The 27,950-nt window shown below is 43.5% G+C and overlaps 1 protein-coding gene across 6 annotated transcripts; it reads left to right on the top strand.

The window, feature by feature from the left end:
- On the top strand, positions 1-27,645 carry RBBP6 (RB binding protein 6, ubiquitin ligase). 6 transcript variants are annotated; one of them, XM_059484506.1, is made up of 18 exons: positions 1-231; positions 5,265-5,364; positions 7,181-7,219; positions 7,858-7,894; positions 12,456-12,500; positions 14,884-14,972; positions 15,092-15,188; positions 15,724-15,863; positions 16,721-16,893; positions 17,746-17,849; positions 18,299-18,648; positions 19,473-19,566; positions 19,655-19,733; positions 19,821-19,866; positions 20,990-21,352; positions 21,699-21,800; positions 23,199-24,944; positions 25,639-27,645. In XM_059484506.1, the coding sequence occupies exons 1-18, from the start codon at positions 66-68 to the stop codon at positions 27,221-27,223; spliced, it is 5,355 nt and encodes a 1,784-aa protein (XP_059340489.1). In that variant the 5' UTR covers positions 1-65; the 3' UTR covers positions 27,224-27,645. The 6 variants fall into 6 exon arrangements, with proteins under 6 accessions (XP_059340489.1, XP_059340490.1, XP_059340491.1 ...); XM_059484507.1 differs by lacking the exon at positions 7,181-7,219; XM_059484508.1 differs by lacking the exon at positions 21,699-21,800.
- Positions 27,646-27,950: the final 305 nt, after the last annotated feature.

The raw sequence follows: 27,950 nt of genomic DNA, 5'->3' as shown, positions 1-27,950 counted from the left end.
CCCGCGGGCCCTGCCCGACCCCCGCGGCCCCGCCGCGCCAGAGCGGGCGCCGCCCGCGCCCCGCCATGTCGTGCGTGCACTACAAGTTCTCCTCCAAGCTCAACTATGACACGGTCACCTTCGACGGGTTGCACATCTCCCTGAGCGACCTCAAGCGCCAGATCATGGGCCGGGAGAAGCTGAAGGCGGCCGACTGCGACCTGCAGATCACCAACGCGCAGACCAAAGAAGGTGCGTGGGGTTCGGGGGCAGCGGTGATGGAGCGGTGGCTGCTGTGGGCTCGGAGCTGTTCCTTTGTAGCTGCTGCTCTCACAGCACCGTCCGAGCAGTTCTGCGTGCGGAGGTGCTGCAAAAGTTTGGGTTTCCTGGAGTTGTGGGTAAAATGGGGGCGGTGGGGGGCAGGATGTGTGACCATAACAAACCTGCCTGCTTTCTTTGAAATCTGGCAGAGAAATGTGAAGGTTATCACAAGGATTATAGCGCATGGCTAATTTCAATGAGGGAAGAAAAGTGTGTTTGATGACTGAACTTTGTCGTCAATTTCTCTTTGCCCTCTTCATTGGAAAGTGCTTTGCTGCTTTTTTTACCCGCCTTTCATTGAAGACAAGTGCCCCTTGCAGTAATTGCTTGCAAGCAACAATTTGTATCGAGTGTATCACTGAGTTACAATTTCTGCAGACCCATAAAGCCTCTCTCACAATCAGCGTTCTGTGTAGTAAAATTACTCTGGGAAATTCGTGTTAATGTAAGTTTTCCAAACAAAAGACGCCGTAGTTTGGATACTGCTGAGCATCATTTCATCATTCTTGTCTAATGTTGTTTTGATTTTTTTTTCTTCCTGGCACTTAGTGCTTGCTGTATCAGGGCAGTCCTGAAGTTTTATGGCGGAACATTTACAGTGAATGTATGTAAGAAATACATGTTTACAGTGAATATATGTTTTTTGGGAAGTCATAAATTCTCTTAAATCTAATAAATAGTGCTTGATTCTGTGGTGTGAATATGGGTTTGTGTTACTATGATGCTTCAGTTAGGTAATCTGCCATCCTGATAAGTTTGAATGTGATTAAAGACTTCGGAGTGTGACTTTTCAGAAACAAAAATAATTGTATTTTTATTCCTGCAACGTTAAATCTTTTTCTTTCCCCACCCTGTGGTTCTGTGTCTCAGCAGTTTTTTCCTTTGAAAGTTGTAAGAGAAAAATGATGCAGGTAAATATCCCCTCATGAGGTATTGCTGCAGCCTCCATGGTACCAGATTGACCAGGGAGTTACTTTGTTTTCACATGTAACCAGAGTCCAGGGAAGGAAAGGGCTTTGCCTCACTAGAAGCTGCTGTTGCCTCAAGGTGAAGTTAAAAAAGGATGGTCCTGAGTCTGCTAGGCAGGTTGTGTTGCACTTTAACCTCTAAAAAATGAGTATAAAATTTTAAATATATAACTATGTAAAATACGTAATTTTAAATTCTATATTAGTGATACACGTGCTTATTGAAGCTTTCCTAAGGCTGTTTTCCATGTGAAAAGGCAAAAATCTCTCTGTGGTTTGCAGAGCATAGCTAGAGAATGTATTTCCAAATTCTGTGTCTGTCAAATCTTTGGTTCATATGAATCTCAGTTTTTATTAATCAGATGTAAATGCTTAAATTAACCTGCAGAAATTAAAATAACAACTAGACCGGGATATTCTACCTAAGTGGGATGTTAGGAATTCTTACGTGTGGACATAAGTATTGGGTTTTTTAACTTTGTCTATTCAGGAGTCCTGAGTAAATGTTAAAATGATCTTTGGAAAGAACAAAGTGAGCCGTGATTGGTCCAAGATCCTGGAAGCTTTTACAGTTCTGGAGCTGTTACTTTTCCTAATGGAAAGCTAGTAATAGAACTGCTAATATAGGCCAAAAGTACACAGGATTTTAAATATCAGTGGGAAAAAAGGATCTGATGGACTGTGTAAGATTCTGGGAATGCAAAATGGGTGGGTGGGACCTGTTTTATGTAGGGGGTTCCTATTCCATACCTGCTATGAAGGCATGTTCTCTAAAGCCTGTGCTCGAGATTGGTGCTTTTAAACTTGCCTCCATTTCATTGGATCTGGATTATTTTACTTGTCTTCTATGACAGGTGTTCCTAGAATATTGTGGAAGAGCTGTGAGCTCCACAACTGAGGTCTCTTGAGTGCTCTTTCCTGTGCTGTGACATTCTGAAACAGAACACTAGGAAAATGTGCCGTACTTACAGGGCAAAATACCACGAAAATAAACCCCAAAGTTGGCTCTGAGCTGGTGTGGGACGGCTGAATGGTTTTGGGGCAGAGTAGTGCCCCAGCAGTTCAGCCCCAGGCTGACACCACAGCAGAGCCCAGAGGGCCCTAAAGCAGGGCAGGTGGTGTAATGCAATTAATGATTGGGAGTTGGGTGGGTTTGATGGACTCATCCCTTCAGAGCAGGGCAGGGGCTCTCGTGGGGCCAGAGCTGTGCAAACAGTGCCGTGGAGATTCCCTGGGCTGTGTGACCTCCTGAGCCGGCTTGTTCCAGATCAGGGATTCTTGTTCTGGGGGAAGCAGAAAATCCAGCACGAGCGGCCCTGTCTGTTACTCTGCAAGTTTCAAGGGTGCCTTCGTAGCCAGCTACAGCAGTGGCTTGTCCCAAAGTGAGCAAGTGATGGTGATGAGAACAGAGTTAAATCCTGTCTAGGGAGAAAATGTGTTCCAGGGAATTCCCTGTGTTCTGGTGGGGCTGCCTGGCATGTTGGCAGGCATTGCAGCTCTTACCTGCACATCCTTCCCCCAGCAGCTGCTTAGCAAGGCTGTTCCCTGCCCTGGCACACCTTGGCTTGCATTCCCAGGACTCCTGGTGAGGTCTGTACTCCACCTGAGTGAAAAACCTCTCAGAGTGCTCAGAGCTGTTTGGGCGATGCTGGCAGATGAACCGTGAATGAAAGCAGGCCAGAAAATAACATGGGAACTTTTGTCAGTAATTTGTTTATAGCATACATAAACACAAATTATTAAAACTAGCAGAAATTCTTATAATAGATAAATTAAAAAGAGGGGTTTTAAATTGCTCATTCAGTATGAAGCAGCGTAAACTTGCCAGCAAATCTGAGCTCTTTGCACCTAGCTGTAAGAAGGCTGTGGACACTGATGCAGTAGTTGATGTCAGATTTCTGTGTCAGTGTGAGGCAGCAGTCAGCTGACTAACTAGTTTGCCTCCATTCATGCCTTGAAATACTTAATCTGGACTCTTTCAAGCTACTATTTTCTTGTAGGATAAACAGCAAGTTTTAGACTGTTGTGTCTCTTCTGCTCTAAGCTTTAATATCCAGATTTTTCTTTGTTTTTACAGTCATTTTGTGTTAGTTGGGTACTTACAATCACAGCTCAGATTGAGAAATTCCAGTAGCCACTTCCTGGCCATCACTGGTGGCAAAACAAGTTTGAACTATATGGGAATGGGAGTGAACAATGCTGCTGCCTCCAGCTTGGAGCGTTTCTGTTGGAGCTCTGCTTGGACACATGTGAGCAGTAGCTGTGTGGAGTTGGCCTCACTGCTCACCTTGCGGTGTGGAGTCATGGAGAGACAGGGGCAGGCACAAGTAGAAACAGCTGCTCTGGGCTTCCAGAACTGCAGCTGGCACCGTCTTCCAGGTGTTTGTCCCAGCCTCAGCGCTGCTTGAGCTCCTTCTCCATCAGAAAGTCCCGCTGTGGCCTCTTTGACAGGTGGCTGTGTGAGGAGCAGAGCTCCAGGGCTTGTGTCAGGATGTGGCTTCTGTAAGAGCTGCTGTTTCTGTCACTGCTAGTCCTTTCACCCACAGTTTTAAACTGCTCTGCAGTCCAGAGGAGTCTCGCTGTTTGGTTCCCTGGGGGGACGATCAGAAATTAGTTTCAGCTAAATGATTTCTCACTTTTCTGAAGAAATGTTCTGTTAGCTGGAAATAGAAGTAAAACTTTAATTTCATGGTTGAAGTGATGTCTTCTGCTAGGTATGTTTGGTCTAAGGGAGGTTCCTGCCTGTAGGAATAATATACTGAAAAATTGAGCATAAATTGTGAGATACTCGTATTTTATGTGTGATCACTGAGCAAACTCATCCTGACAAAGCTTGACTAGATATATAACAGTACTAGGTTTCAGACCAGTGCTTTGATTCAGTCTGCAGAGGTAAGGGATTGGAATAACTAACACTGCAGGCACATCACAGGGAAGGACTTCTCATGGTGCTTTACAATATTTAGTCATATACAGCCTGTGTAAGTTCTGTATAAAAACCATTCTTATGAAGAGGGCTTTGCATTTTAAGTTTATTCAAAGTGTCTGAGAATTGGATTTTTCTTTGGGCCTTATGTAAAAGGTCAGGGGGCTTTTCTTCTTTTCAGACAACCAGCACAGTACAGGCCCAGGCAGAGCAGGGATGGCTCCAGGCACATGCTGTTTTCCAAATGCTTTTCAAGACTTCAGAAGTCATTTTGTTTGAGTCTCTCTTCTCTACAGAGAGTGAGTGGAAAGAACTTGTGTCCATCTGGTTAATTCAGACTAGATCATGAGCTTAAGGGAGGAGGTACCACTTTAGTTTGAGCCACTTGTGTCCTGCTTGTGAAAGCAGCTCAGAAACCCCCAAGTTTTTGTGCTCCTGACTCCAGTGCTGTCAGTTTCAGTTGCATTTCTCTGTCAGGCCCTGGGCAGCTGCCCAGCCTGCTTGGGGACGGTGCAGCTCCAAGCACAGAGCTGGTGCCTCTGCTGTTCTGTCAGGCATGAGCAGGGCAGCAGAGGGGAGTCAGGGGTACTTAACAAGCTGAAAGCAGTGCTGCAGAGTTTCCCCGCTTTAGCTGATGCCTGGTTTGTTCAGGACAAGTATTCACAGACTTTACAATCTGTTTTATGCAGGTGAGGCTCAGCTTTGGTTTGTTTTGCTCCAGAGATCTCTTGGTTTCATAGCCAAACAGAAGCAAAAACAGCTTAAAACAGATCAGGGAAAAACCTCATGAATTATCAGACTCTGCTTTAGTGTAATTTGAAACCATTTTGCTCCTGGCATTCAAACTAACTTTAAAAACTGAAAATTATTTTGCTGCTTGTGCTTGATAATCAAACCTGAAGATTCCTTGACAGGTGCTGCTGGTGTGTTGAGAGGATGAAAGCTTGATGTTATGTATAAAATTTTGCTTTTAGATCTGTAACGGGATTCTCGAAAGTGCTCTGTAATTACCTATTAAATACATTCTTACAAATTGACTAATGTTTTTTCTGTATTGATGTTGTTTCCAGAATACACCGATGATAGTGCTCTGATTCCCAAGAACTCATCGGTGATTGTGAGGAGAATCCCCATTGGAGGAGTTAAAGCTACCAGCAAAACATACGTTATGTAAGTACTGCAAACATTCTCTTGTTTGGGAGGGGTCAGTGTGCCCACCTTGTTATTGACAGCACTTGCAGAGGCACTGGGCTTGTAACTTGCTTGTTAAAACTGCTGCTGGTGTTTGTAGTCATGGGGTAGCTTTCAAAGTGTCTGTCCCAAAGGAGACTTAGATTTTGGTGTTCAGACACCAGCAGTGGTGACTTTGGAGATGATTCTATTGAGCTTGGTTTGGAGTTTATTTTTCTGAGATTCAAATTTTTTGAAATTCCTGTTTCCTCTACATGGGGAGATTCCTTATATGTGTCTGCCTTTTTAACAAAGGCAGGTATACATTCATGAACTTAGCATTTGTTCATGGCTCAAAAGAGTTTGATTCTGGGTGTTGGATTGTCACCTGCATTTGGGGGAGGTGGGGCAGGATATGACAGGTATTTTTCTGCTTCAGACATGGGGGGGTTATATAGTAGTCATAGAGGAAAGACCAAGGGTTGCCAGCTGGTAAGCCATGCAAACAAGGAGTTTCATTCCTAAGTGACTCCTGTGTGTTTCCTAAACACACAGTATCTGTTTGAGGCAAGAGATAAAGAACCATACCCTAAAGGGTACTGGCTTTTGTGCAAGTACCATGAAATAAACAGTTAATCCTGTCCAGAGTCAAATCTCAGAAGTAGTTCAGCACATTACCAAATGTACTGGGTACATTTCTGAGTCCGTCTGTACCCGAGCTGGGATCTGTGCTCCATATTTTAGTTCTGTATTTCTGAGGTTTACACCTGATTCTCTGTCCTCAGTATTGATTGAAATCACAGAGACTCAAATGCAATCCTGACTCCAGGATTATGGCTGCATTGATGTTTTCATACAGTCCAGATCCTTAAAGCCATGCCTCTTCACCACCAGCAGGAGATATTATTAGCTTGTGGTTTTGCCATGTCTTTCTAATGTTGGTTCTCAGGAAAGTACCCTAAGGAGTTACAGTGTCTTGAACAAACAGTACAGCAGCATCCTGGTACCCATGAACCATTGGCAAGCAAAATCCCCGAATGGATGTGGCTCTGCATGTAACCTTGGGGCATGTTACTGCAGGAGTTGGTGCAGTGCTTCCCAGCTCTCCCTCAGGATTCTGCCCCCCAGCTTTGTGCCTGTAAACACAGCCTTGCTTTGGGGCTCGTTTCACTGAGTGCTGTCCTGCCAGTGCACCTTGCCTGGTGCTGTAAAGCCCTCCAGAGAACCAAAGCTGGCAGCAAAGATTCTGTCACTACTGGTGTGGGGGATCAGCAAAGAACAGCACTGCTGTGGTAGAGTTGGAAATTAACCAGGCAGATGAGCCTTCTGTTCCCCAGCTGGAAACGCTGCAGAAACCACTGGCAGGGTGGTTAATGTTTGGGGATGGGGAATGTCTGCTGGGATGGTGAGAGGCCTTCAGAAAGGCACTACTCACCTTGCAGTAAATGGCTGGAGCAACTATTGTGTGGTAATCCAAAGTATTTCCTCACCTCCTCACCCTCAGGAGGTATAATTGGGAGCCTGGGGGTGTTCAGCAGTGGCAGGAAGCTGAGCCTCCTCATTGGCATGTAAATTCCCCAGCAGCCTTTGCATTGCTTCTGCTCATGGGACTCTTTGGATGATGCGTGGATTGTTTGTTAGCTCTCTCAGTGGCTGCATGAGTGGGTCATGATGAGGAGCATGCAGGTCCACACCACCGAGTATGTGGAATCTCAGCAAGTTTTCAAATGTAAAACGTATTTCCTAAAATATTGTAAAGTATTCAAGATTATCTTATAGCAAATTCTGGCAATTAAGACCTTTTTTTTTGTCACAGGACTCCTAAATCGCACAAAATCCTAGAAACTACTTTCAGGTGACATTTCTACTACTACTTTTAGTCAATATAGCATATGTAACATGTTTAATATTTTGGCACTTTGATGGCTAAATATAGTAGATCTCTGAACACAGTGCTTGGGCTTCCACAAAGCAACACTGTTCTAGCACTGTTCAGTGCTGCTGACACTGTTATGTTGCCCCTTTGTCACATGACTGTTTTTCACTTGAGCAAACTTGCACTTGTAGATTATCACTGTTCTTCACTGAAACTGAAGCCCTGTACCTGGTACCTGTGTGCCTTTCCAGGGATGTACGTGTTGGCCAAAGCTGCCCCACGCTTTGGTGATTGATTATTTGAGAACACAGAACTCTAGTACAGACTTCACATGGATTTGATACTTGGAGAGCAGAGACAAAATGTCTCATGACTTCCTCTTGCACTGTTGTGTTCTAGATCTGTAAGTCTTGAGTAATTTGTGACAATGTAGAAATGTGATTTTGGGGTGTTTTTTAGTTGCCCCAAATGTACCAAGAGAGAACAGTTTATGTTACAAATAAATGTCTATGTTCGCTAGAGTATTGGAGCATGATGTGATGTTCAGGTTCTGGAATCTTTGTGTCGGGTACAAATGATTTGTTTCAAATTCTCATCACCTTTATTTCTTCTTCTAGAAGTCGAAGTGAGCCAGTGAGTGGGACATCAAAAGCAGTATGTAAAAACACAATCTCACACTTTTTTTCCTACACACTGCACTTAGTTCTAAACAATGCAGCCTTTTATTAATTTGCCAAACGTTAACTTAATATATTTTCCAGTAAAACCTAGTGTATGTTGTAAATACTTTGTATTTGATTCAGCATAGTAAAAACTGGGTAATGCCATCATTTGCAGAGTTCTAATGTGAATATTGGTATTTGTGCCTAGTAATGCATTGTATTTCATATTGAATATGCCAGAATCTCTCCTGTATGACTCTGTGTTGTACAGATAATGTATGATCGTTTCCAGATCCTGTAGGCTCAAGGTTTGCACACTGAACATGGTGCCATGTTCTACATCTGTCTGTCTATAGCTAGTGATATGTATGTTTGTATAGGTTGTTGTGTGCTTTTTGTTTCTTGCAATAAAAACTGTTTGGAGTGTATTTTTTGCCATTTTCACATTGTATCACTTAGCTTTTGTTTTTAAATACCTTTTTTTTGCCTAATGGTTTTTGAAAATGTTATCAAAAACCACTGAGAAATCGTTATTGTGAAACTTGGTGCTGTTCCTTACTTTTGACTTGGGGGTTCAAACAAATACCAAACCCAGCATATCCCAGATGTTTTCAGGACAGTTCTGTGCAGATACATGATTCCTTCTTATGTCCTTAAATATTTGGGTATTTGTTCCTGAAACTGTGTAATTGAAGTGATATTGTTTGGGCCCTCCTGAGTACAGAAATGTCTTTAATAGCCTGACGTGAATTTCAATATCGCTGCTACACAGAGTGGTATTCTAAAGTTCTGCATTTGATTCTTTCCCCTTTATCTGATAAAGCAGTTTAGTTCAGCAGTTTGCAAATGACAATATGTAACACAAATTTTGGCACCAAGTTAGAGCCTGGGGCATTTGGGAGTGAAATCCCTGTCACTTTTCTTAACTTCTGCCTGCAGCACATTTTTGGGTCTGGGTGACTCCAGGGCTGGCTGCTGCTGTAATTCCCAAAGGTTAAGCCTTTCTTTAGTATACCACCACTTGGAATTCACATTTGAAAAAGGGGCAGCATTTTCCTTCAGGTTTGCAAACACTTGTACTGCTGCTAACGGATAATCCCACAAGGAAACCCGTGCCTGGTGATGGGCTAGATCTTAATGTGCCACTTGGGTCAGTACTGTGTGCAACTGTGTTTTTCCAATAGTCCTTAGAGTATCAAAGTACTATTTGGTGGGGTTTATTTTTTATCTTTATTTTAAGTATAACTGCTTCTCCTTCACTAGACTGGTGTGAGGCATTACACTAACCCTGGATCATTGGATCTGATCACTTGATCAGCTATTAGGATAACTTAATCTAGAAATTCCTGAACTCTGGGGCTGTGTTCTGGGAAGAATGCAGCCTCTGGTTCCCATGGAAACAATCAACTTCAAATTGCAAACTTACTGTGTGTAGGTCTAAAACCACTAAATGTAACATCCATAATTCTGTTGCTGATTGATTGCAATTCCTTTTGGAGATGAATGCCTCTCATTGTGAGTTGGAGTTAGTTGCACTGGCCCAGTGACCCTAGCAGTTAATGTAATGCATTTATGTAAACCACGTTTATAGTATTTGATCTAATTCAGAAGGGTTTTTATTTCTTGAAAACAGTTCTTTTTATTTTTGTTTACTAGCATGTGTATAAACACAAACCACATGTTCATAAATAAAGTTAACATTCTTTTAGCCTCCTGTGTTCCCTGGCATGTCTGTATTACATCTTACCATAAGCTAACATAGATGTGTCAAAAAGAAAAAAGGAGAAATCCCAGAGTGGGAGGGAAAACAGTGTGAGTGAGAACTAACAGCAGGAAAGGAAAAGCTAAGCCATTCCCTGGTGTGCTCTGACTGTCCCTGGTCTGGGAGGGTGGAAGCCTTGAATCCCTCTGTACAGGCCCTCTCTCACTGGAAAAGCCCTGCAGCCTCAGCAGCTTCTGGGGCTAGGAACACAAAGAGTTTATTCTTAAAGTTAATTCAGGTCTTGGTGCGGGGGGATTGTTTGCCTTTTTTTTTTTTTTTTTTTTAAACACAAATATTTCTGCATGTATTTCAGAGCAGAAGCTGGGTCTTGTGCAGTTGGAGTAAATCACTAGGAATCTTGTCAGTTATTGATGGAGAGTAAAGCTGCAAAGTTAAAATCAGTTTTCTTTTTTTAATGGATGCACAAAAGCTTCTTCTTTTGAGTACCTTTTCATTGTCATACTGCCGTGCCAGCTGCCATCCCAGCCTTGGCCAGCCATACCAGGGCGTGGAGCCTTTCTGCTGCAGGGTCGGTGTCGGTGCCTGGGAGAGGCTGCGGAAGGGCTGAGCTGTGCTCGTGGGGTCAGCACCAGGGGCACACCTGGAGCCTCCCTGGCTGACCTTGTGTGTAGCCAGGCTTGGCTCTGGGGAAAGCCCTGGCATGTCAGTGTAGCACTCCAGCAGTGAGATCAGCCTCTTCCTCCTCTTTTCTGTCCTCTTGCCCACTTGGCTTGCTGTTAGTTTCTGTTTAGTCTGCTGTACGACATGCGAGTTAAAACATCAGCTGTTGAGTTTAGGGTTTGGGGGTTACTTTTTCTGGGTTGTCTTTTGGTTTTTTAACAATACTTCTGCAGTGTTATCTTAGGGTTGCCTGCAAATTCATAGAGATGTTGTTTCTACTTGACCATTTTGAGGGACTGCCAGGAAATAGTTCAGTAGAAATCTAAAAGGAAAAAAATTGGAGAAAATATAGGATGATTGAAGGATGGCCATGGGCAAATGTGCTGATGAGTACATTAACTGTCTGTTTGCTCCTTCAGGTAACTGTTCAATATCACCTCCTTTAAGAAATTAGACTGTTGCCTGCAGGCTGTATAATTGCAGCTTCCTGAAAAAAGAATTAATAGTTTATTAACTGTTTGTGTTTCAGTTCCTGGTCAGTACTAGACCATTTAATGCTAAAGCTTTCCTAATTTCTTGTTTGTTTCTGAAAAAACACAAAATTATAGCTGTGCTTGCCCTGAGAGAATGCTGGTCTGCTTTTTCATGTGTAAAAGAGTGGCATATGGAGGATGAAGCTTCAAAATGCTTGTGCAGACTTCCTTTTGAACAGAACTAGGTACAAAGCATTCTGGAAGGAAGGAGAGATGAATCTTGTGGTACAACTTGCAGTGGAATGAAGGTCTTTTTTTCTAGATCTCTGTGTTCCTCTTCAAAGGAAGAAGACTTTAGTCTCAAAGCATCAAGAGCTCTTTAATCAGTAATGCAGGGATACTGTGTGTACTTTCCTGAAAACACAGAACAGGAACAACTTAGTGGTGTGAGGAATCATCTTGTGCATGGAAATACCTTTTCCCAGTCTACTAAAACTGTTCCCTTGAATTCTCTACTACATTAGGTAGCAAAGGACAAGACCTTTTTTAAGGAAAGGTTTTAATCTCTTTGCTGACCTGTTTAGTGACTTCTTGGAGAGCTGTTCAGTTCACATTGTGAACTTTTATTCTATGTTTTTGAGCAGGTTAGATGTAGTAAGCAGTGATTCAGGTATCTTTCTGGTACTGTTGTGTTAGCTCAAGTGCTGCTAGTGGCATGATAAAATTCAATGTACTGCAGAAGGAACTAGATTGAGTTAACCTTTTTACTTTGGCAAAACTGCTTTTCAGCACTAGTTGTCTGGCTTCTAGCCTGAGGATGTCATTCCTGAGAGCTGTTCCATAGGCAACTGGGAGGAGAAAAATGGAGACAAAAATTCCAGGCTTGTGCTCTGAATCCATGTCTTTTTCATCAGGAGTATGCTTTGCAATTTCCTTTGTTCATTTAGTACTGGGCTGCTATTAAAGATCAGGTTTGGTCTGATTGCAAGGAATCATCTAAATTCTCATTGATTTGGGTGGTAGGGCCTATGGTCTAGTAACATACAAGAAATCAGTTTTTAAATTTTTATAGTCTACTCTGTCATTACAAACACCTTTATTTAAATTATTTAAGCAGTTGGCTTTTCTCCAGAAGTGACAGGTTGTGGCTGCTGTTCTAGATTGGCTTGTATTTGGGTTTATTTGGGTACTGACAGGAGGGGCAGAGTGTGTTTTGGGGCTGCTGGGGATGGCCTTCATTCTGACAGGACAGCTCTGGGTTCACAAAATCATCGCTGTGTGCATATAGACATGATGAGACATTCACTCATTCATTTGCAAACTACACTAATACTATGTTACCTGGAGTGATACTTCTTCCTCAACTAAACTTAAATATTTTTTAAAATCCTTTTTAGCTGAAAATTCACAACTTCCCATTACTATTTTGAAAGAGGTCCCTCTCTGAGATATTCTGAGCAATAAGTAGATCTCCAGTGGGGTTGGTTATTTTAATTTCTTCTCATAAGCACATAGATACTCTTAAGCCATCATAGGTTTGGACTTTGTTTTGAATAAATACAAATTACACTGGGTTGGGATTTCCTTTGGGTGACACTCAGGGGGATGTAGTGCAGGCATTCAGATTATAGTAGAGGTTAACTGTTGTTGTGTTTTGACTGTAGAACTTGAATATGTGTTTAATTTTTTGTGAACAGATTGATGACTCTTCTGCATCTATTTCTCTGGCCCAGCTTACTAAGGTATATATATATATATATATATATTCTTGTCAAATACTTCAAAAGTGTTTGCTTCCTATTTTTAAATTGATACTGTGACCTATTGGTGAATAACTGTTGTAATTGAAAGCCCCCTTTAATTTTTATTAACTTAAAGTATTTATTTTAACTTTACAATGTGTGTATATTTTGATACTATCCTGTAAAGAGTAGTTCCCAGTTTGGGAAGATAGAAGGGGAGTACCTTATCAGCCTCAGCATAATGTTGCAGTATTACTCATCCTCAAGACACAAAGAAGAAGCTCTTCAGAAGCTGTTTTACCGTTTTTCATACGTTTCATTAATTTTGCGTTGGAAACTAACCCAGTTTGTACAGAAGAATTTAATTGGCTGTAAGTTACGGACATTCCAGGGGGGTGTGACCACCACAAGAGAAGCGGTTCTGTACCATGGACAATTGCATGGCTATTTTTGAATCCCTAGTCATAGTTACAGACCCATTCTCTGAATGCTGCACAAGTCCATAAATTGTGGGATCTATACAGTGGACAACCCGATCTAATTTGTTTGAACGCAGACTGTGTAAATTGTGTAAATGTACCTCATTGTTTATAGGAATATACCAATGTGTACGTGTGGCATCTGAGCAGCTGTGACCTTTTGAAACTGTTGTAATGCCATGTTTTGCTCGGGAACTGCTTGCATTTTTGCTCACCAATGTGTCATTTGTCTGGGAAAGCACTAGTGACTGCACTGTGTGGACAGCCAAGTGCTCAACCACCAGTCCCTAAAGCTACAGCCAGTAGAGTAGGCAGGGCCTGAGGCAGAGCAGCTAGTTCTTTGTCAGCAAGATAAAAGCTGGAGTTCATTTCTAATAAAAAGAAATCTCTTCCCACTGGTAACTTGGTAACTTTTCCCCTCTTCGCTACAGAAATTAAATTGTATACATTTGGCCAAAAAAAACCCCATTATATCTAAATATCTCTAGTTTGGAAGGTAGCCACCCAAGGAATTGGTTCCCATTAGTGCTGTCCCTAAATGTGTCCTCGGGTCTGTAACCTCATGTGAAGTTTTACTCTAAAGTGTGCAAAGCTGTCCAAGGGGTGGGGGTACACATTTAAGCTTTTGAGGATATTGAAGTAGTTCAGAAATGGCAGGAAGATGACACCAAGTGGCTCAGCACTGTTACTCCCTCTAATGGCTCTAGTGCAGCCCGGCTCAGCACGGAGGCAATGTGTTAACAGTTCTCTGGTGATTATTACTATGTATGAAATGCCATATTTGAATTTTGGTCTATTCCTACTAATGTTTTGTGGCTTTTGGATGTGTTTTGTAAACCGTTTGGGTTCAAACAAATTAGTCAAGTATTATCTGTAAAGCTTTCTGTAACTGTTAATGGAAATGATTTCATAGTTGGCGATCCGGATTCTGTTACTGTGGAGAAACTGTGTATATGAAACAACCATTTAATAAAATGTTGAAACTAGTTGGTTGCTTTTGTGAATGAATGCATACAAAACCAAACCATGAGTGCTTGAGCTGAGTGATAGGTGCTTGAAGGCCCAAGTCATTTGCAGTCACTCCCTTAGACCCTGCTTGTATCTGGACTAGTGTGTAATAAAAATATTTTAACAAATATGACTTAAAAATCAGCTGACTTCAGTAATTTGAAGGTCTAGTTGTACAGAAGGTTTATATTAAAATTTGTGTGTTAAAAGGACATAGTCAACTGGAAAAAAACTAAGATAGTCTTCACTCTAGTTAAGTCACAGGAAGAAGTTAGGAGGGGGAACATGCAGTTTGCACTCCCTGCAGCTCCTGCTGGGCAAATCTTGCTGTAAAGAATTTTGCCTTGCTGAGAGTTTGCAAAATCCTTTAGTTCTTTTAATACTCGTGTGTCTGAAGCTGAGTTTCAGCAAACAAACCTAACTGCCCCACCTCTGCAGTTCTGTGTCCTTTTAATACTACAAAATGTAAATAATGCTGCTTGTATCCATCTTAATTCCTTGTCCAGTGGAGAGCTTCTCCTGAATATAGTCTGGAGCTTAAAAATCAGCATTAAAAATACTGGATATTGTTGTTTATCTACACATAGCTTCAGTCATCTGAAGGAAATTGGATTGGTTACACAAGTCTTGCTGTAAGGTACAAACAGAGCCTAAGGTTTGAGTGCCCAAGAGTGCTCTTTTCTAGTAGGTTCTCAGGCACATAAACATCATGTCATGGCATAAGGACTCCCCAGACCATCTTCAGCACGAATCTGTTTCGTATAAGCAGCTGCTCTCATGCAAGCTCAGTTAGTGTAGTGCTGCTCTTTACAGGATTGGATGAGTGGTGTTGTCTTGGGCTGTGTGGGCTTAAATGTGTTTCTAATGTGTGTGTCAAATAATTACCTGTTGCACAGACTGCCAATCTGGCTGAAGCCAATGCTTCCGAGGAGGATAAAATAAAAGCTATGATGACACAGTCTGGCCATGAATATGATCCAGTCAAGTAAGTGTTGCTAACATGGAACTCGTTCTTTGAAGTTAATGTAAAAATTGTAGAGCTGGTTTGTTTAAATAAGAGAGACACATTAATCTCTTTTCCTTTTTTCCCCCAAAAACTTGCAGTTACATGAAGAAACCCGTGGGGCCACCTCCACCCTCCTACACCTGTTTTCGCTGTGGCAAACCTGGGCACTACATAAAGAACTGTCCAACAAATGGGGTAAGACTTGGGGGCCTTGGGGGGTGCTCAGTTTTTAATTTTTATCTGGAGAGTTACATAACAAACGTGAATACAGTAAGAATTGTGTATTTTGGTGTGAAGTACAGAGGTTACATGGCCGTGTTGCAAAACCCTTTGGATTTTAGAAAAACCTGGAATTGTAACATTTTCTTTTCATTAGGTCAGAGGCACTAAATATTCCCATAGATCTTTTCTGTGAATCCCTATGCTAGAAATATCTCAAAACACATTTCTCCAAGCCCTGAGTCCAGCTCCCTCTGAATTGCCCTTTGGAGGAGGAGCCAGTTTGAGGGATTTCACCCTTAAGGAATCTGTAGTTAAGCCAAAGAATGTCAATGAGTTCAAAACATTGTTCCAGCCTCTGGAACACCCTGGCTGCATTAATTTAGGGAAAAGAGTATTTTAGTCCCTTACACTAGGTAAGAGGAGAGGGTTAAAGGTTTTTGTGCTTAAAATAGTCACTGAAATCTCATTTTCAGTGTGGTTCTTGAAATACGTCTGCTTTTCTTAACAGGACAAAAATTTCGAGTCTGTTCCCAGAATTAAAAAAAGCACAGGAATTCCAAGAAGTTTTATGATGGAGGTGAAGGACCCCAACACAAAGGGTGCCATGCTGACCAACACTGGGAAATATGCAATTCCAACCATAGATGCGTAAGTATGGAATTGGTTGGACTGATCCCAAAGGGGAATGGGAGAAACCAGGCAGAAATGCACGAGTGGCGGTGCAGCCATGTTGGCCAGCACCTGGACATGTGGGGAGGAAGCATTGGCACTGGATTTCACTTTAAAGTCCATGCTGCTGCCTAACAACAAAGAAGGGGGTCCTCGCACCCCTGGGAGCTGGTTAAACATGGGGTGTGCTGAGACTATTTCTGCAGAACATTCCAGCAGCATTTGTAATTGGGGTTATTCTCTCTGGGAACTCCTTTTGATTCTAGTTTGTCTTTCAAAGGTTTCATGTAAAACGTAATAAAGCAGCTGTTGGACTGTGACTCCCTCCCTCAGATGTGAAGCAGGCTTAATTTTTCGTCTTGCTATAAACTAGGAAAACACTTGTGTGTGCTGAGCACAGTGGCTGTTCTAAAATACTCTTGGTAGCCCTTCTGGTTTTCTCACCTGGATGTCCTTTTTTGGAAGCTGTAACACAGACTTCTTTCACTTGGACAATGTCATTACTGGGATACCAGCTTTATCCTGAGCCTCCAATTTACATTTAGCCTCTGGCAAAGGAGATTCAGGTCACCTGATATAAGCTGTCAAATGTTTTTCTAGTCTGAACCGATTTCTTAGCTGATCCACTGAACTGGATAGTTCTGCAGGAGAATTCCTCCCTCCTTCTTCTTATGTTAGGGCTATAGAAAAGTAGCTCAACCTAAACAGCTGTATTTAGGAAGGCCAGTGGAGAGGGAGAAGAATACCACATATTGTCTTTTTTTTTGATAAAATTCAAAGCTTGGAAGAGTTTTCCCTTTAACTTCTTTCTTTTGTTTTCCCTACTCTACTTCCAGGGAAGCTTATGCTATAGGAAAGAAGGAGAAGCCTCCCTTCCTACCTGAGGAGCCATCCTCCTCCTCAGAAGAAGATGATCCTATTCCAGATGAGCTGTTGTGTCTCATTTGTAAGGATATAATGACGGATGCGGTTGTTATTCCCTGCTGTGGAAACAGTTACTGTGATGAATGTAAGTGTTACTGCCAAATTTGTTAATTTCAGACATCAAATTTGATTTTCTGAGAGCAGAAATAGGAGATAAGGAAATTGCTGTGTTAGTTCTGTTGAATACTTCAGCGTGTCGTGAGCAGGGAAAGACTCTTCTTGTGTAGATGGTGAAAAAAAGGTAGAAAGCTTTTTTCCTTCCTTAGGTTTCTAGTTAAATCCTCTTTACCTGCAGAGGGAAGAGGATGAGGGAAGTGCATATTAGTGCAGGTGGTTACAGTATTAGATATAGAATGCATTTATTTTGTCCACAGCCCTTTCCCTCGCAGAGAATTATGTATCCAGCTTTGGGCACTTAGTGCGGACTACAAAGAACTGATGTTGAGGCATTTTGTCCACATGCTTCCCTAGAGCTGGTTAAAACCTTCAGAAATCAAACCTCATGATTTTTTGAAATGTGTTTTGTTCATTAACATGGAATGACTTTTTGCTGTACCAGAGTGGAAAAAAGACCAATTGAGCTGTCACATGCCAGTCTGCTCTGCATCTTTACATATTACCGCAATGAAATATTGACCCTCTGCTGTATGCTAGAAATTGTTGTAGAATTTCAGAGTGGTTTGAGTTGGCCTTCCACTAGCCCAGCTTGCTCCAAGTCCCATCCAAACTAGTCTTGAACACTTCCAGGGATGCTACATCTTCTCTGGGCAACCTGTTCCTCTGCCAGTTTTTCCCACTATAGAACATGAACAGCTCCATGCTTGCGGTTTGAGACCATATTTCCCCATTAATCATATGCTTGTTTTTGTAATTAATGAGAATGAAAAAGTTTACTTAGTTTGGCTATAAACTACTTAAATATTCTAATTATTCCCAGGTATTAGAACAGCACTGCTGGAGTCCGAGGAACACACCTGCCCTACCTGCCATCAGACAGATGTTTCTCCTGATGCTTTAATCGCCAACAAGTTTCTGCGCCAGGTAATGTTGTGACTTTAGCCTGAACTCTTTGTTAGAAAAATCTATTTGTAAAGAGTTGAAATGGGTGAAAATATTAATTTAGATCTCCTTAAGCAAGGCTGAACTCAACAAAACTAAGTTTACTTTTCAAATACATGATCTGTTTTTACAGAAGCCTACTGCTCATTAGAGACAATCTGGCAAATTCAGGATACACATGTCTTTAATGGGATGTCCTCACTTTCAAATTGGGTGTTAACAGCAAAGTACTTTTAATGCAGAGACTCTGAGGTACCAGTCATTGATACCAGAGTTCCATAGGGTGTGTTCATAGCTGTTTGTTAGTTGGTTTAGGATTAATAGCACTTACAGGAACACACAGTGATTTTCCTGTAGAAATGCTTTTGTTCATATTCATATTTCTACTGAAGTTTATTATCACCTTCTCAAACATGTTTCCCTACCTCTAGGCTGTCAACAACTTCAAGAATGAAACCGGTTACACAAAAAGGCTCCGTAAGATTCAGCAGCAGCAGCAGCAGCAGCTGCCGCCGCCCCCGCCGCCGCCGCCGCCGCCGCTGATGCGGCAGACGATCACGCGCACCCTGCAGCCGCTGATGCGGCCGGCCATGGCCCGGCAGCAGGACCCGCTCATGATCCCGCTGGCCTCGCTGGCCTCCCGCTCCGCCCTCTCCTCCCTGGGCCCCGGGCCGTCCATGGCAGCTGGGCTGCCGGTCAATCCGTCTTCTGTGGTTGTCTCCGATCTCCCTCCGGCAGTGTCCCTCTCTCTCCGTGGGGAAAAGCCAGATGGACCTTTTCGGTAAGGAGATCTGGAGATCAACAGCAATGTAAAAGAAATCAAAATGCTCAGGTTAGATTTTTCTTGAGCTTTGCAGCTAGCAAAGTGTATCATTAGTGAAAGCTGAAGGTCACTGTGGAACTTGTGGTTCTGTTTTTGCTTGGAATGAGGACAATTCAGTAAGCAGAACATGCAGGAATTTTCTTGGCAGTATTTTTGTCAGGTTCCCCTACCAATCATTCAGCGCAAGTTTGCCCTGAAGAAGGGACTGGTTTTGATTTGAAGTGGCCAGCCATTCATAGAGTACCCATTTATTTCCATTAGACCTTAGTGTCTCATTATTTTCTCTTTATTACTGAGGAAATAATATTTTCATGTAAAAATCTGTTACGAGTGTTTAGGGTTACATCCTTTAATCCTGCTGCCTTGGATGCACAGAACCAGTGTGTGCAGAGGGCTGCCAGGCTCAGCTGTGCCATCAGTACAAGGATCACGATTCAAAGGAGCACAGAAACATTTTCTAATGGAATTTCAGTTCTTTTATCTTCCAAAGCTGAGGTTCAGTGCACAGGTTATATGGATTCTCATGCTTTCAAGTGCTGCTTAATCAAATATTTTTCCAGAGAGCTTCCTCACTAAATGCCAACATCCAAACAGACTCCTCAGCAGTGCTTCCTCTGGAGCCTGCCAACTTCACAGGTGTAAATGTGGTGAAGATTATTTTAAAATATGTTTTTTATTTAGTGAAATCAGCCTTTTCTCACCTTGGACTTTATATTTAAAAATATGTATTATATTTCAATTCAAAGCAGTGTTTCAGTAATAAAAATGTTTTGTTTTTGTAGTGATGCCGATGCTGTTTTGCCTCCTGCTCTGATGACTGCTGCTGAGCTTTCCAAATCTTCCCCTTTGTCAATCAGCAGTTTGTTGGAAGAGAAGGTAGATTTTATTTCATCACATAATCACATACAATGATTCTTATGTTCTAGTAGAGCTTGTTTTGTGACTGTTTGCATTTATTCCCAAGGGCTATCAGGTTCCTGTACTGAGACAGCCAGCGATACCAAGTCTTCTGGGCCCTCAAGGACAATCAATACCTACAACTGGTAAGAAACTAGAACTTAGAATTTTGTCCAAAAAGTTGTCTTCAGATAAACTTACTGGGATTTTTTTTCCTGTCCCTGCTGCAAAAGGTCATCCAATGAGAGCTGGTGCACTTCGCAGGCCAGGCTGGGAGCTGTAAGTATTCAACAGAAATTGAATGTATTACTAGTTGTAACCAGTTGTAAATTAATCTGTAACACATCGCTTAGACAACAGCTGATTTATAATGAAATAATAGTTGTGGAGAATTCAAGTGGTAATTAATTTTCAAGTGGCTTCATTTAAATTAACTTTAACAAAGGGGACCTGTGTTTACAGTAAGATTATTGAAAAATAAAACTCCAGTACATAATTGAAGAGAAGATTCTGACTAATGAACACTTTTTGGGAAACCTAAATTACATATAAAAATTAAATGTAATTAAAAGATCAAATGGAAAAGCACCCTTTTGATTGCTGACTGAATAGGGCTGAAGAAATTGATTTCCCAGTAGAAATCACCCTCCAACGTTCTTTCTTTAACAACTTAGTTGATACTGATTGAGCAAATTATTGAAAAATTAGAGGCTGTTATTTTTATAACAGTTTTGTATTTCTGCAGTTTAGTCATCTCAAAGTGCCAAGCTCCTTTTTCTCATTAGAGAGAGGAGCCTGTTTATCTGTTATCGCAGCGTCAAATTAGTCCTTCATTCGTTAGAGATTTGTTACAGCCAGGCTGTAAGGGTCATTGTTTTTATAAAGTCTGAAAGATATATCAAAACAAAATCCAGCATCCATCCCCCAGATTATCTAAAATCTCAAATCCAGTAAACAAGAAAAAAACAATTCAGGGACAAGAACAGGCCGATGCATCGCGAGGCAGGAGCTCAGGAAGCAAATGTAGGAGAGGTTAGGAGAGTTGTGAGAGGTGAGTTAATTCCTGCGCAGTGCTCGGAAGCCCGGGAGTGCAGAGCTCAAGGTGTGTCCAGCAGGGGCAGAGGAGCAGTGGGTGCTTGGCTCGTGGGAGATGGGGGTCTCATGGCAGCCTCGCCCGCAGTCCCAAAGCTGAGTGTAAGGAGAGAAGGCTGAGGGAGCTGCTGGGGCGAAGATGTGCAAGGCAAGTACGAGGCTCCAGGACTGAGTTTAGTCTCGAGTGAACAGAAAGCCGGAGACCAGTGAGAACCAGGAGTGCTCCCGCCGTGCTGCCGCTTCGCTTTCCTCTGTACGCTCAGGGCAGGCTGTGACAAACAGTGACACGTGTTTTTGGGTTTCTTTAAAGTTCAAATCGAGGACGCCCGCACAGTGACCGTGCCCAAAGGACTCAGGCCCCATCACTGCCAGCATCAGCACCAGTCTTTGTGCCTGTGCCTCCACCTCCCTTGTATCCTCCACCACCCCATGCTCTTCCTCTTCCTCCGGGGGTACCACCACCACAGTTTCCTCCTCAGTTTCCACCTGGGCAGCCTCCATCCGCTGGGTACACTGTCCCCCCTCCCGGATATCCCCCAGCTCCTGCAAACATGTCATCAGCTTGGGTCCCAACAGCAGTGCCAGCGGCTCATTCAAACACCATCCCAACGACACAAGCACCTCCTCTCTCTAGGGAGGAGTTTTACAGAGAGCAACGGAGGCTTAAAGAGGAGTAAGTATTTGGCTCACTAACGTTGCCTTGTTTTCATGTCTGTATCGGGGGAGCGTATTGGACTGCGGTTACGCTAAAGTGCATCTGACCTAGCAAAAGTGACATAGCGTTTCTTCCAATATACTTTTTCATCGCAGATGGTAAATATGCAAAGCTAAACCAAGACAAATGTAATTCTAGAACTTTTCCTAAAACTTGTAGGAACTGTTTTTGCTTAAATAGGATGTTCACCTTTTGCATTGCATGCAGTAAACATTTTCTCATATTGGCCATGTTTTGTTTCTTGATGTCTTTTGTAATAAAGGTCAAACTATAATTGTAATAAAGGTCAAACTTATTTTAACAGGGAAAAGAAAAAGTCCAAACTTGATGAGTTTACAAATGATTTTGCTAAGGAATTGATGGAATATAAAAAGATTCAAAAGGAGCGTAGGCGTTCGTTTTCCAGGTAACTGCTTTACATGTCCGTAATGGAGAAGCAGATTGTCTAGAGGAATCAGGAGGAGTTCCACTCCACCTCCCTGTCGTTAGATTGATTGGAGGATTGAGGGATGAGCAGTGACAGGAGTGTCATATGCAAGTTATTGGCTCCAGTGTGGCAGAGATTGCAGGTGACTGAATTAGCGTTGGGCAGCAGGCACTGAGGAGCGCTAAGCATCTGTCTTGCTAAGGTATCTCTGCAGTGGTATCCTTCACTGCCTGACAGCCCTGAGGAGGCCAGGAGCAGAATAGATGTAAGGGCTGCATTTTCAGCGTCTCGCTATTCTGATTGTAACTGAGCAGTCCAAGCAGTTTGGAGGAGATAGGTGAGAGAAATCATCCTCATTTCTGCTTTTGTCCATCTCATGTTGGTACATGAGATGTTTGAACCTATACTGCAGACTGGGGGCTTTCACTTCTTGGGTGACATTGTTAAATTTTTATTGGGAATTAAAAGCTGAGACTTATTTGTAAGGAAATCTGAAAATGGTGAGGGACTTGGAGAGGAGGAATGATGCTAATGAACATATGAATCATGTGAAATGATTCATTAAAAAACAGTAGAAGAAGACCTGAGGGTAGCTGCTGTTTTCTGTCCCCAGAAATCCCTTGGGCAGGAGTAGTTGTTAGCAGTGCTGTCAGGAGCTTTCCCAGAGTCATGGCACTGGGGCATGTGACTAGAGACTGAGGGTAGAAGCTTTTAGATGGGATTTTTCTTGCAATGCAGTCACTTGCCTTGGTTATTGCTGGAGGGATGTGCAGGATGTTTTTGGGACACCTGCCTGGCAGTGTGGATTCCACAGGCCTGTCTGTAGGTCCTTTGCAGTATTGGGATTGTGCATCCTGTCCAAACTCCCAAAAAAGGGTGCAGTTAATAGACCGAGCTGGTCTTTTAACATTGGGCTTTGCTGTCTTCAGGCTATGTGGTGTTTTCTGGGTGTGATTCTGCACTGTAGCCACTCAGATTTGCTCTTTTTTCATCTTACTGCAACAAAAATGATTTGCACTGCATCTGGTTGCCGAGTAGTGACAAATGTGCGTGTTCCCATACCAGTAGAGGCCAGTGTAACCACCTGAAATCTGTCCGTAGCTCTGGTAGCTCATGTGATAGAGTGAGTGGAAGTAGACTGACCCTTCTGTGTGTTCTGACACTAACAAAGCAACAGCTGTTCTGTCTTGTGAGCAGAAACTTTTACGTGTTATCAAGTTCTTCAATTCGCAGTAGCTTTATGTCAGCAGCTGAAAGAAGCTTTGACATAAGCATGTGGAGAGGAAAGAAAAAATAAATGTGGGAGGAAAAGATTTGAAGAGAAAGACTGTTTGGAATTAACTTCATCTGTTTTTTTTTTTGTTGTGTTTTTTTAAGGTCCAAGTCTCCCTATAGTGCTTCATCTTACTCTAGAAGCTCATACACCTACTCCAAGTCACGCTCAGGTTCGTCGCGCTCCCGCTCCTACTCACGCTCCTTCAGCCGCTCCCACTCCCGCTCCTACTCGCGGTCGCCGCCCTATCAGAGACGAGGCAAAGGGAAGAGTCGGAACTACCGCTCCCGCTCGCGCTCGCACGGCTACCACCGCTCGCGCTCCCGCTCGCCCCCGTACCGGCGCTACCACTCCCGCTCCAGGTCTCCGGTGTTCCGGGGCCAGTCCCCCACCAAACGGACGGTCCCGCAGGGCGAGGCCGAGCGCGAGTACTTCAACCGCTACCGAGAGGTGCCCCCGTACGACATGAAGGCCTACTACGGCCGCTCGGTGGACTTCAGAGACCCCTTTGAGAAGGAGAGGTACAGAGAGTGGGAGAGGAACTACAGAGAGTGGTACGAGAAGTTTTACAAGGGCTATGCTGTGGGCGCTCAGCCACGGCCTCCAGTGAGCAGAGAGAACTACTCTCCAGAACGGTTTGGCCCACCTGGGACCAGACGAGAGAATTCACCGTATGCTCGGGGACGGAGGGAGGAGTATCCTGCTGGGCAGAGCCACAGGAATCGTAATGTAGCTGGAAACTACCCCGAAAAGCCTGGGAGAGAGAGCCATGGCATCAAAGATCCTACAAAATCAAAAGAGAAGGAGGTGGAAAATCCACTGGGAGATGGAAAAGGCAATAAACATAAAAAACACCGGAAGAGAAGAAAAGGGGATGAGAATGAAGGATTTCCCAACGTTGAGCTGTTAGAAGGGGCAAGAAAACCAAGAGAGCCAGTTCCAGCAGAAGATGCTAAAACAGACTCTCTATTCATGCTGCCAAGCAGGGATGATGCCACCCCTGTAAGAGATGAGCCCATGGAAGCGGATTCCATTGCTTTCAAACCAGTGTCTGAAAAGGAGAAAAAAGAGAAGGATAAGCCAAAAGCAAAGGTTGAGAAAACAAAGCGGAAAGTAGAAGTGGCGGCTGCTCCAAAGAAAGACAGCATAGCAAAGCCAGCTAAAGCTTCCCAGGAAAAGGTGGACCCCGATCGCGAAAAATCTCCTCGAACGGAACCTCCTGTGAAAAAAGTCAAAGAAGAGCTGCCAAAACCAGACAGTGTTAAAACCTCTTCCTCTCAGAAAGATGAGAAGACTCTTGGTACACCACGGAAGGCTCATCCCAAAGTGACAAAGGACCACCCAGAAGCCAGACCAGCCAAGGAGGAGAAGGCAAAGAAAGAACACCCTAAAGAAGCCAAGGCAGAGAAGCCCTCCAGCAAGGAGGAGAAGTCAAAGAAACCTGCTGAGAAAAGCAAACTTTCTGATGCCAAACTTGAGAAAAGGAAAAGAAAAGCAGAGGAAAAGGCTGATAAAGAACATGAGGCCACTTCTGCAAAGGCCTATAAACCTGAAAGTGCAGAATTGAAAACATCACCCAAGGGGAAGGCTGAGCCCGAGGGGGAGAAAGGAGAGCGGACCCCAGAAAAGGATAAAGCTGCTTTTCTTAACAACCCATCCAAAAAGATTAAACTTAACCGAGAAACTGGAAAAAAGATTGTAAGTGGAGAAAACGTGCCGCCTGGAAAAGAAGCTGTGGAGAAACCTGAGCCCAGCAGCAGCAAAGTTAAAGCGGAAAAGACAAAGGGAAAAACAAGGAGGAAAGTGACAGCAGCTGATGGCGCTAGCTCAACTCTTGTGGATTACACCAGGTACCCCAAGCAGTTCTTGTTCTTTTCCTTTTCTTTCTTTCCTCCTCCCCTCCTCCAGTTGTTTATGGTGCTTAAGGAAAGGAACAGCTGAATTTGTGCTAAACAAGGGAATAATCCATGATCTTCCTTATGAGACTGTACATAGGTCAAACTCAGCTGTTGTTAAGGAAAACGAGCAGTTTGTACTGCACAGGAAGCTGGTGTAGGGTTCATTTGCTGGTGATGCAAACTCAAAGCATTTAAGACATTAGTTGAAGACTTAAGATAGTGTCTTGGTAATCTAAAAAGTATTTAAAATGTCCATTTTTCTAAGGAAGAACTGGGGCATAAGGATAAAACTTTGCGTGTCTGTACCTCTCCATAATTGCTTGCTTTCATGTTGAAAGAAGAATGGATATCTAATTTATCTGCCATTGGGAGAAATAGGACATGACGGAATTACCAGATCAGACAGTCCCCAATCTGATAATCTTGTGTCTTTCTTAATTAAATGTATAGTAGCAAGATACTAAATTAATTGATTGCTCATAATCTCAGCCAGTGGACTCAGCCTTTCTCTTGTCTGTTCCCTTAATTGAACATCCTTAAGGAAAATGCTGAGAATTTAGAATTGAAACACAAGCCAGTTTATAAAATGTTCCCAGAGCTGGCTGTGTGTGCATCCCATTACTAATGTCCATGTTTTTCCTCCCAGCACGAGTTCCACTGGGGGAAGCCCTGTCAGGAAGCCTGAGGAGAAGCCAGACACCAAACGAACTGTCATTAAGACCCTGGAGGAGTATAACAATGACATAACAGCCCCTGCTGAGGATGTCATTATCATGATCCAGGTCCCTCAGTCCAAGTGGGATAAAGATGACTTTGAGTCTGAAGAGGAAGACATCAAATCCACCACCCAGGTGCCCCCAACTGTAGGAAAACCAACCAGTGTTATCAAACCTGTGAGTGCAAAGGCACCAAACCCCCTCAAACACACTGAAAAGGAGACAGAGCCTCTGGAGAAAATACAGAAGGCTGCAAAAGAGACAAGTTATGAGAGCACCCAACACGATGCCAAGAGTTCAAAAAGTTCCTTGTCAAGTGAAAAAGGTAAAACCAAAGACCGGGATCATTCTTTGTCAGACAAGGACAGTTCTGAGAAGAGGAAGAGCAGTGTTCAGCCAGAAAAAGAGCACTCAGAACGCACAGTTGAACAAGGAAATGGAAAAACTGTATCTCAGTCTTCTAAAGATGGCAGATCTTCAGAGAAGCATGACAGTGGCCGTAGCTCCGCTGCGAAGGACTTCACTCCCAACCGGGACAAGAAGTCTGACCATGATGGCAGCAGGGAGCATTCGAGTTCCAAGCGCAGAGATGAGAAGAGCGAATCAGGACGGAGGAAAGACTCCCCATCCCGGATCAGAGACTCCACAGCAGTGCAGAAGAGCAAACCGAGAGAGGAGCGCGCGGAGCCACCCAAGAAGGGCCCTGCGGAGGCCAAGCGGAGCAGCTACAGCCCCCCGCGGGAGCGCAAGCCCGCCGAGCACAAAGCCGTGCACGAGCCCAAGCGCCCCGCTGAGGAACACAAACCCCCGGACAAAAACCCGGGCAAGGAGAAGGAGAAGGAAAAAGAGAAGCATGTCCCGGAAGTCAAGAGCAATAAGGAGAAAGAGCCAGGTGGGAATAAGCCACCGGTGAAACAGGACTCGCCAGAAGTTAAAGTGGAGAAGGAGAATGTGGCGGGTCAGAGCGATAAAGGCGCGGCGAAGCCCAAGCCGCCGGTGAGCAGCGCCGCGCGCCTCTCGTCCGACCTCACCCGCGAGACTGACGAGGCCGCTTTCGTGCCAGACTACAACGAGAGCGACAGCGAGAGCAACGTGTCTGCAAAGGACGAGGAGGCTGCGGGGAAAACGCCCAAAGAGGCGAAGGAAAAGGCTGTGGATAAAGCGAAAGAGGAGGCGGCGGCCCCGGCTCCTGCCGAGCAGCCAGAGGTGGGCAGGAGCCAGAGCCAGAGCAGCCCCAGCGTCAGCCGCAGCCGCAGCCACAGCCCCTCCGAGAGCCAGACACGCAGCCACAGCAGCAGTGCCAGCTCAGGGGAGAGTCAGGACAGCAAGAAAAAGAAAAAGAAGAAAGAAAAGAAGAAGCACAAGAAGCACAAGAAACATAAGAAGCATAAGAAACACATGGGAAATGAAACAGAATTGGAAAAGAGCCAAAAACACAAACACAAGAAGAAAAAATCAAAGAAGAGCAAAGATAAAGAGAAAGACGACCAAAAAGTGAAATCTGTCACGACATAAACCGACAGATAGTGAAAAAATGACTTAATTACTAAGTCATCTGTATGATCTTTGTTAAAATGTAAACGACTTCAAGCGTTGTAAATAATGACATGAAAGACCCTGTGCTGCACTTAAAATATTGCTGCTTGATTATTTGATTTTTACATCAGAGCTTTATAAAAGTGAACATTTTGTACAGAATTGTGAGTTGTGACCATGTAACATGAAAGGTTTTGCTGGGGCATCTTCTTTTTAACCACCGTTAATTATTTTGGGTGGAGTTTACTGTACTGTGAAGATTTTCACATTCGGGTTTTTTTTAATTGCCTGGCAGAAGCAGCTGGTACCAGTTACCAAATACCAGCGGATAAAATGCAGAATACATTACAGCCCTGTTATGTCACTTTTTGATTACAATAAAAAAAGTTTTCAATAAATGACCCAATGTGAGATTTCCAGTGGGAGTTGCACATGAGCAGGGAGCATCCCAAGCCTTCCCATTCCTGGAAGTGTCCAAGGCCAGGTTGATCCTGGCCTGGAGCAGCCTGGTGTAATGGAAGTTGTCCCTGCCTATGGCAGAGAGGTGGGACTGGGTGGGCTTTATGGTCCCTCAACCAAACCATTCCAGGATTCTAACAGTAGTGCCAGAGGAAAAGGTTGGTGGGAACTATTGTGTGGGAAAAACAACTTACAGGGCGGTTTAATTTTGGGAAAACTGGCAGGACCTGCCCTGGTGGAGGGTGAG

Source organism: Ammospiza nelsoni, chromosome 17, assembly GCF_027579445.1.
Source record: "Ammospiza nelsoni isolate bAmmNel1 chromosome 17, bAmmNel1.pri, whole genome shotgun sequence".
Lineage (NCBI taxonomy): Eukaryota > Metazoa > Chordata > Aves > Passeriformes > Passerellidae > Ammospiza > Ammospiza nelsoni.
Note: the sequence above shows the minus strand (reverse complement) of the source record. Positions and strands in the feature narration are given on the sequence as shown.

Excerpts from the sequence above, each read along its gene's own strand:
- RBBP6 (XM_059484506.1), top strand. The coding sequence starts at position 66 with ATGTCGTGCGTGCACTACAAGTTCTCCTCCAAGCTCAACTATGACACG. Across the intron at positions 7,220-7,857 it reads ATCCTAGAAACTACTTTCAG|AAGTCGAAGTGAGCCAGTGA; the intron begins GTGACATTTCTA and ends TTCTTCTTCTAG. Across the intron at positions 21,801-23,198 it reads CGTAGGCGTTCGTTTTCCAG|GTCCAAGTCTCCCTATAGTG; the intron begins GTAACTGCTTTA and ends TGTTTTTTTAAG.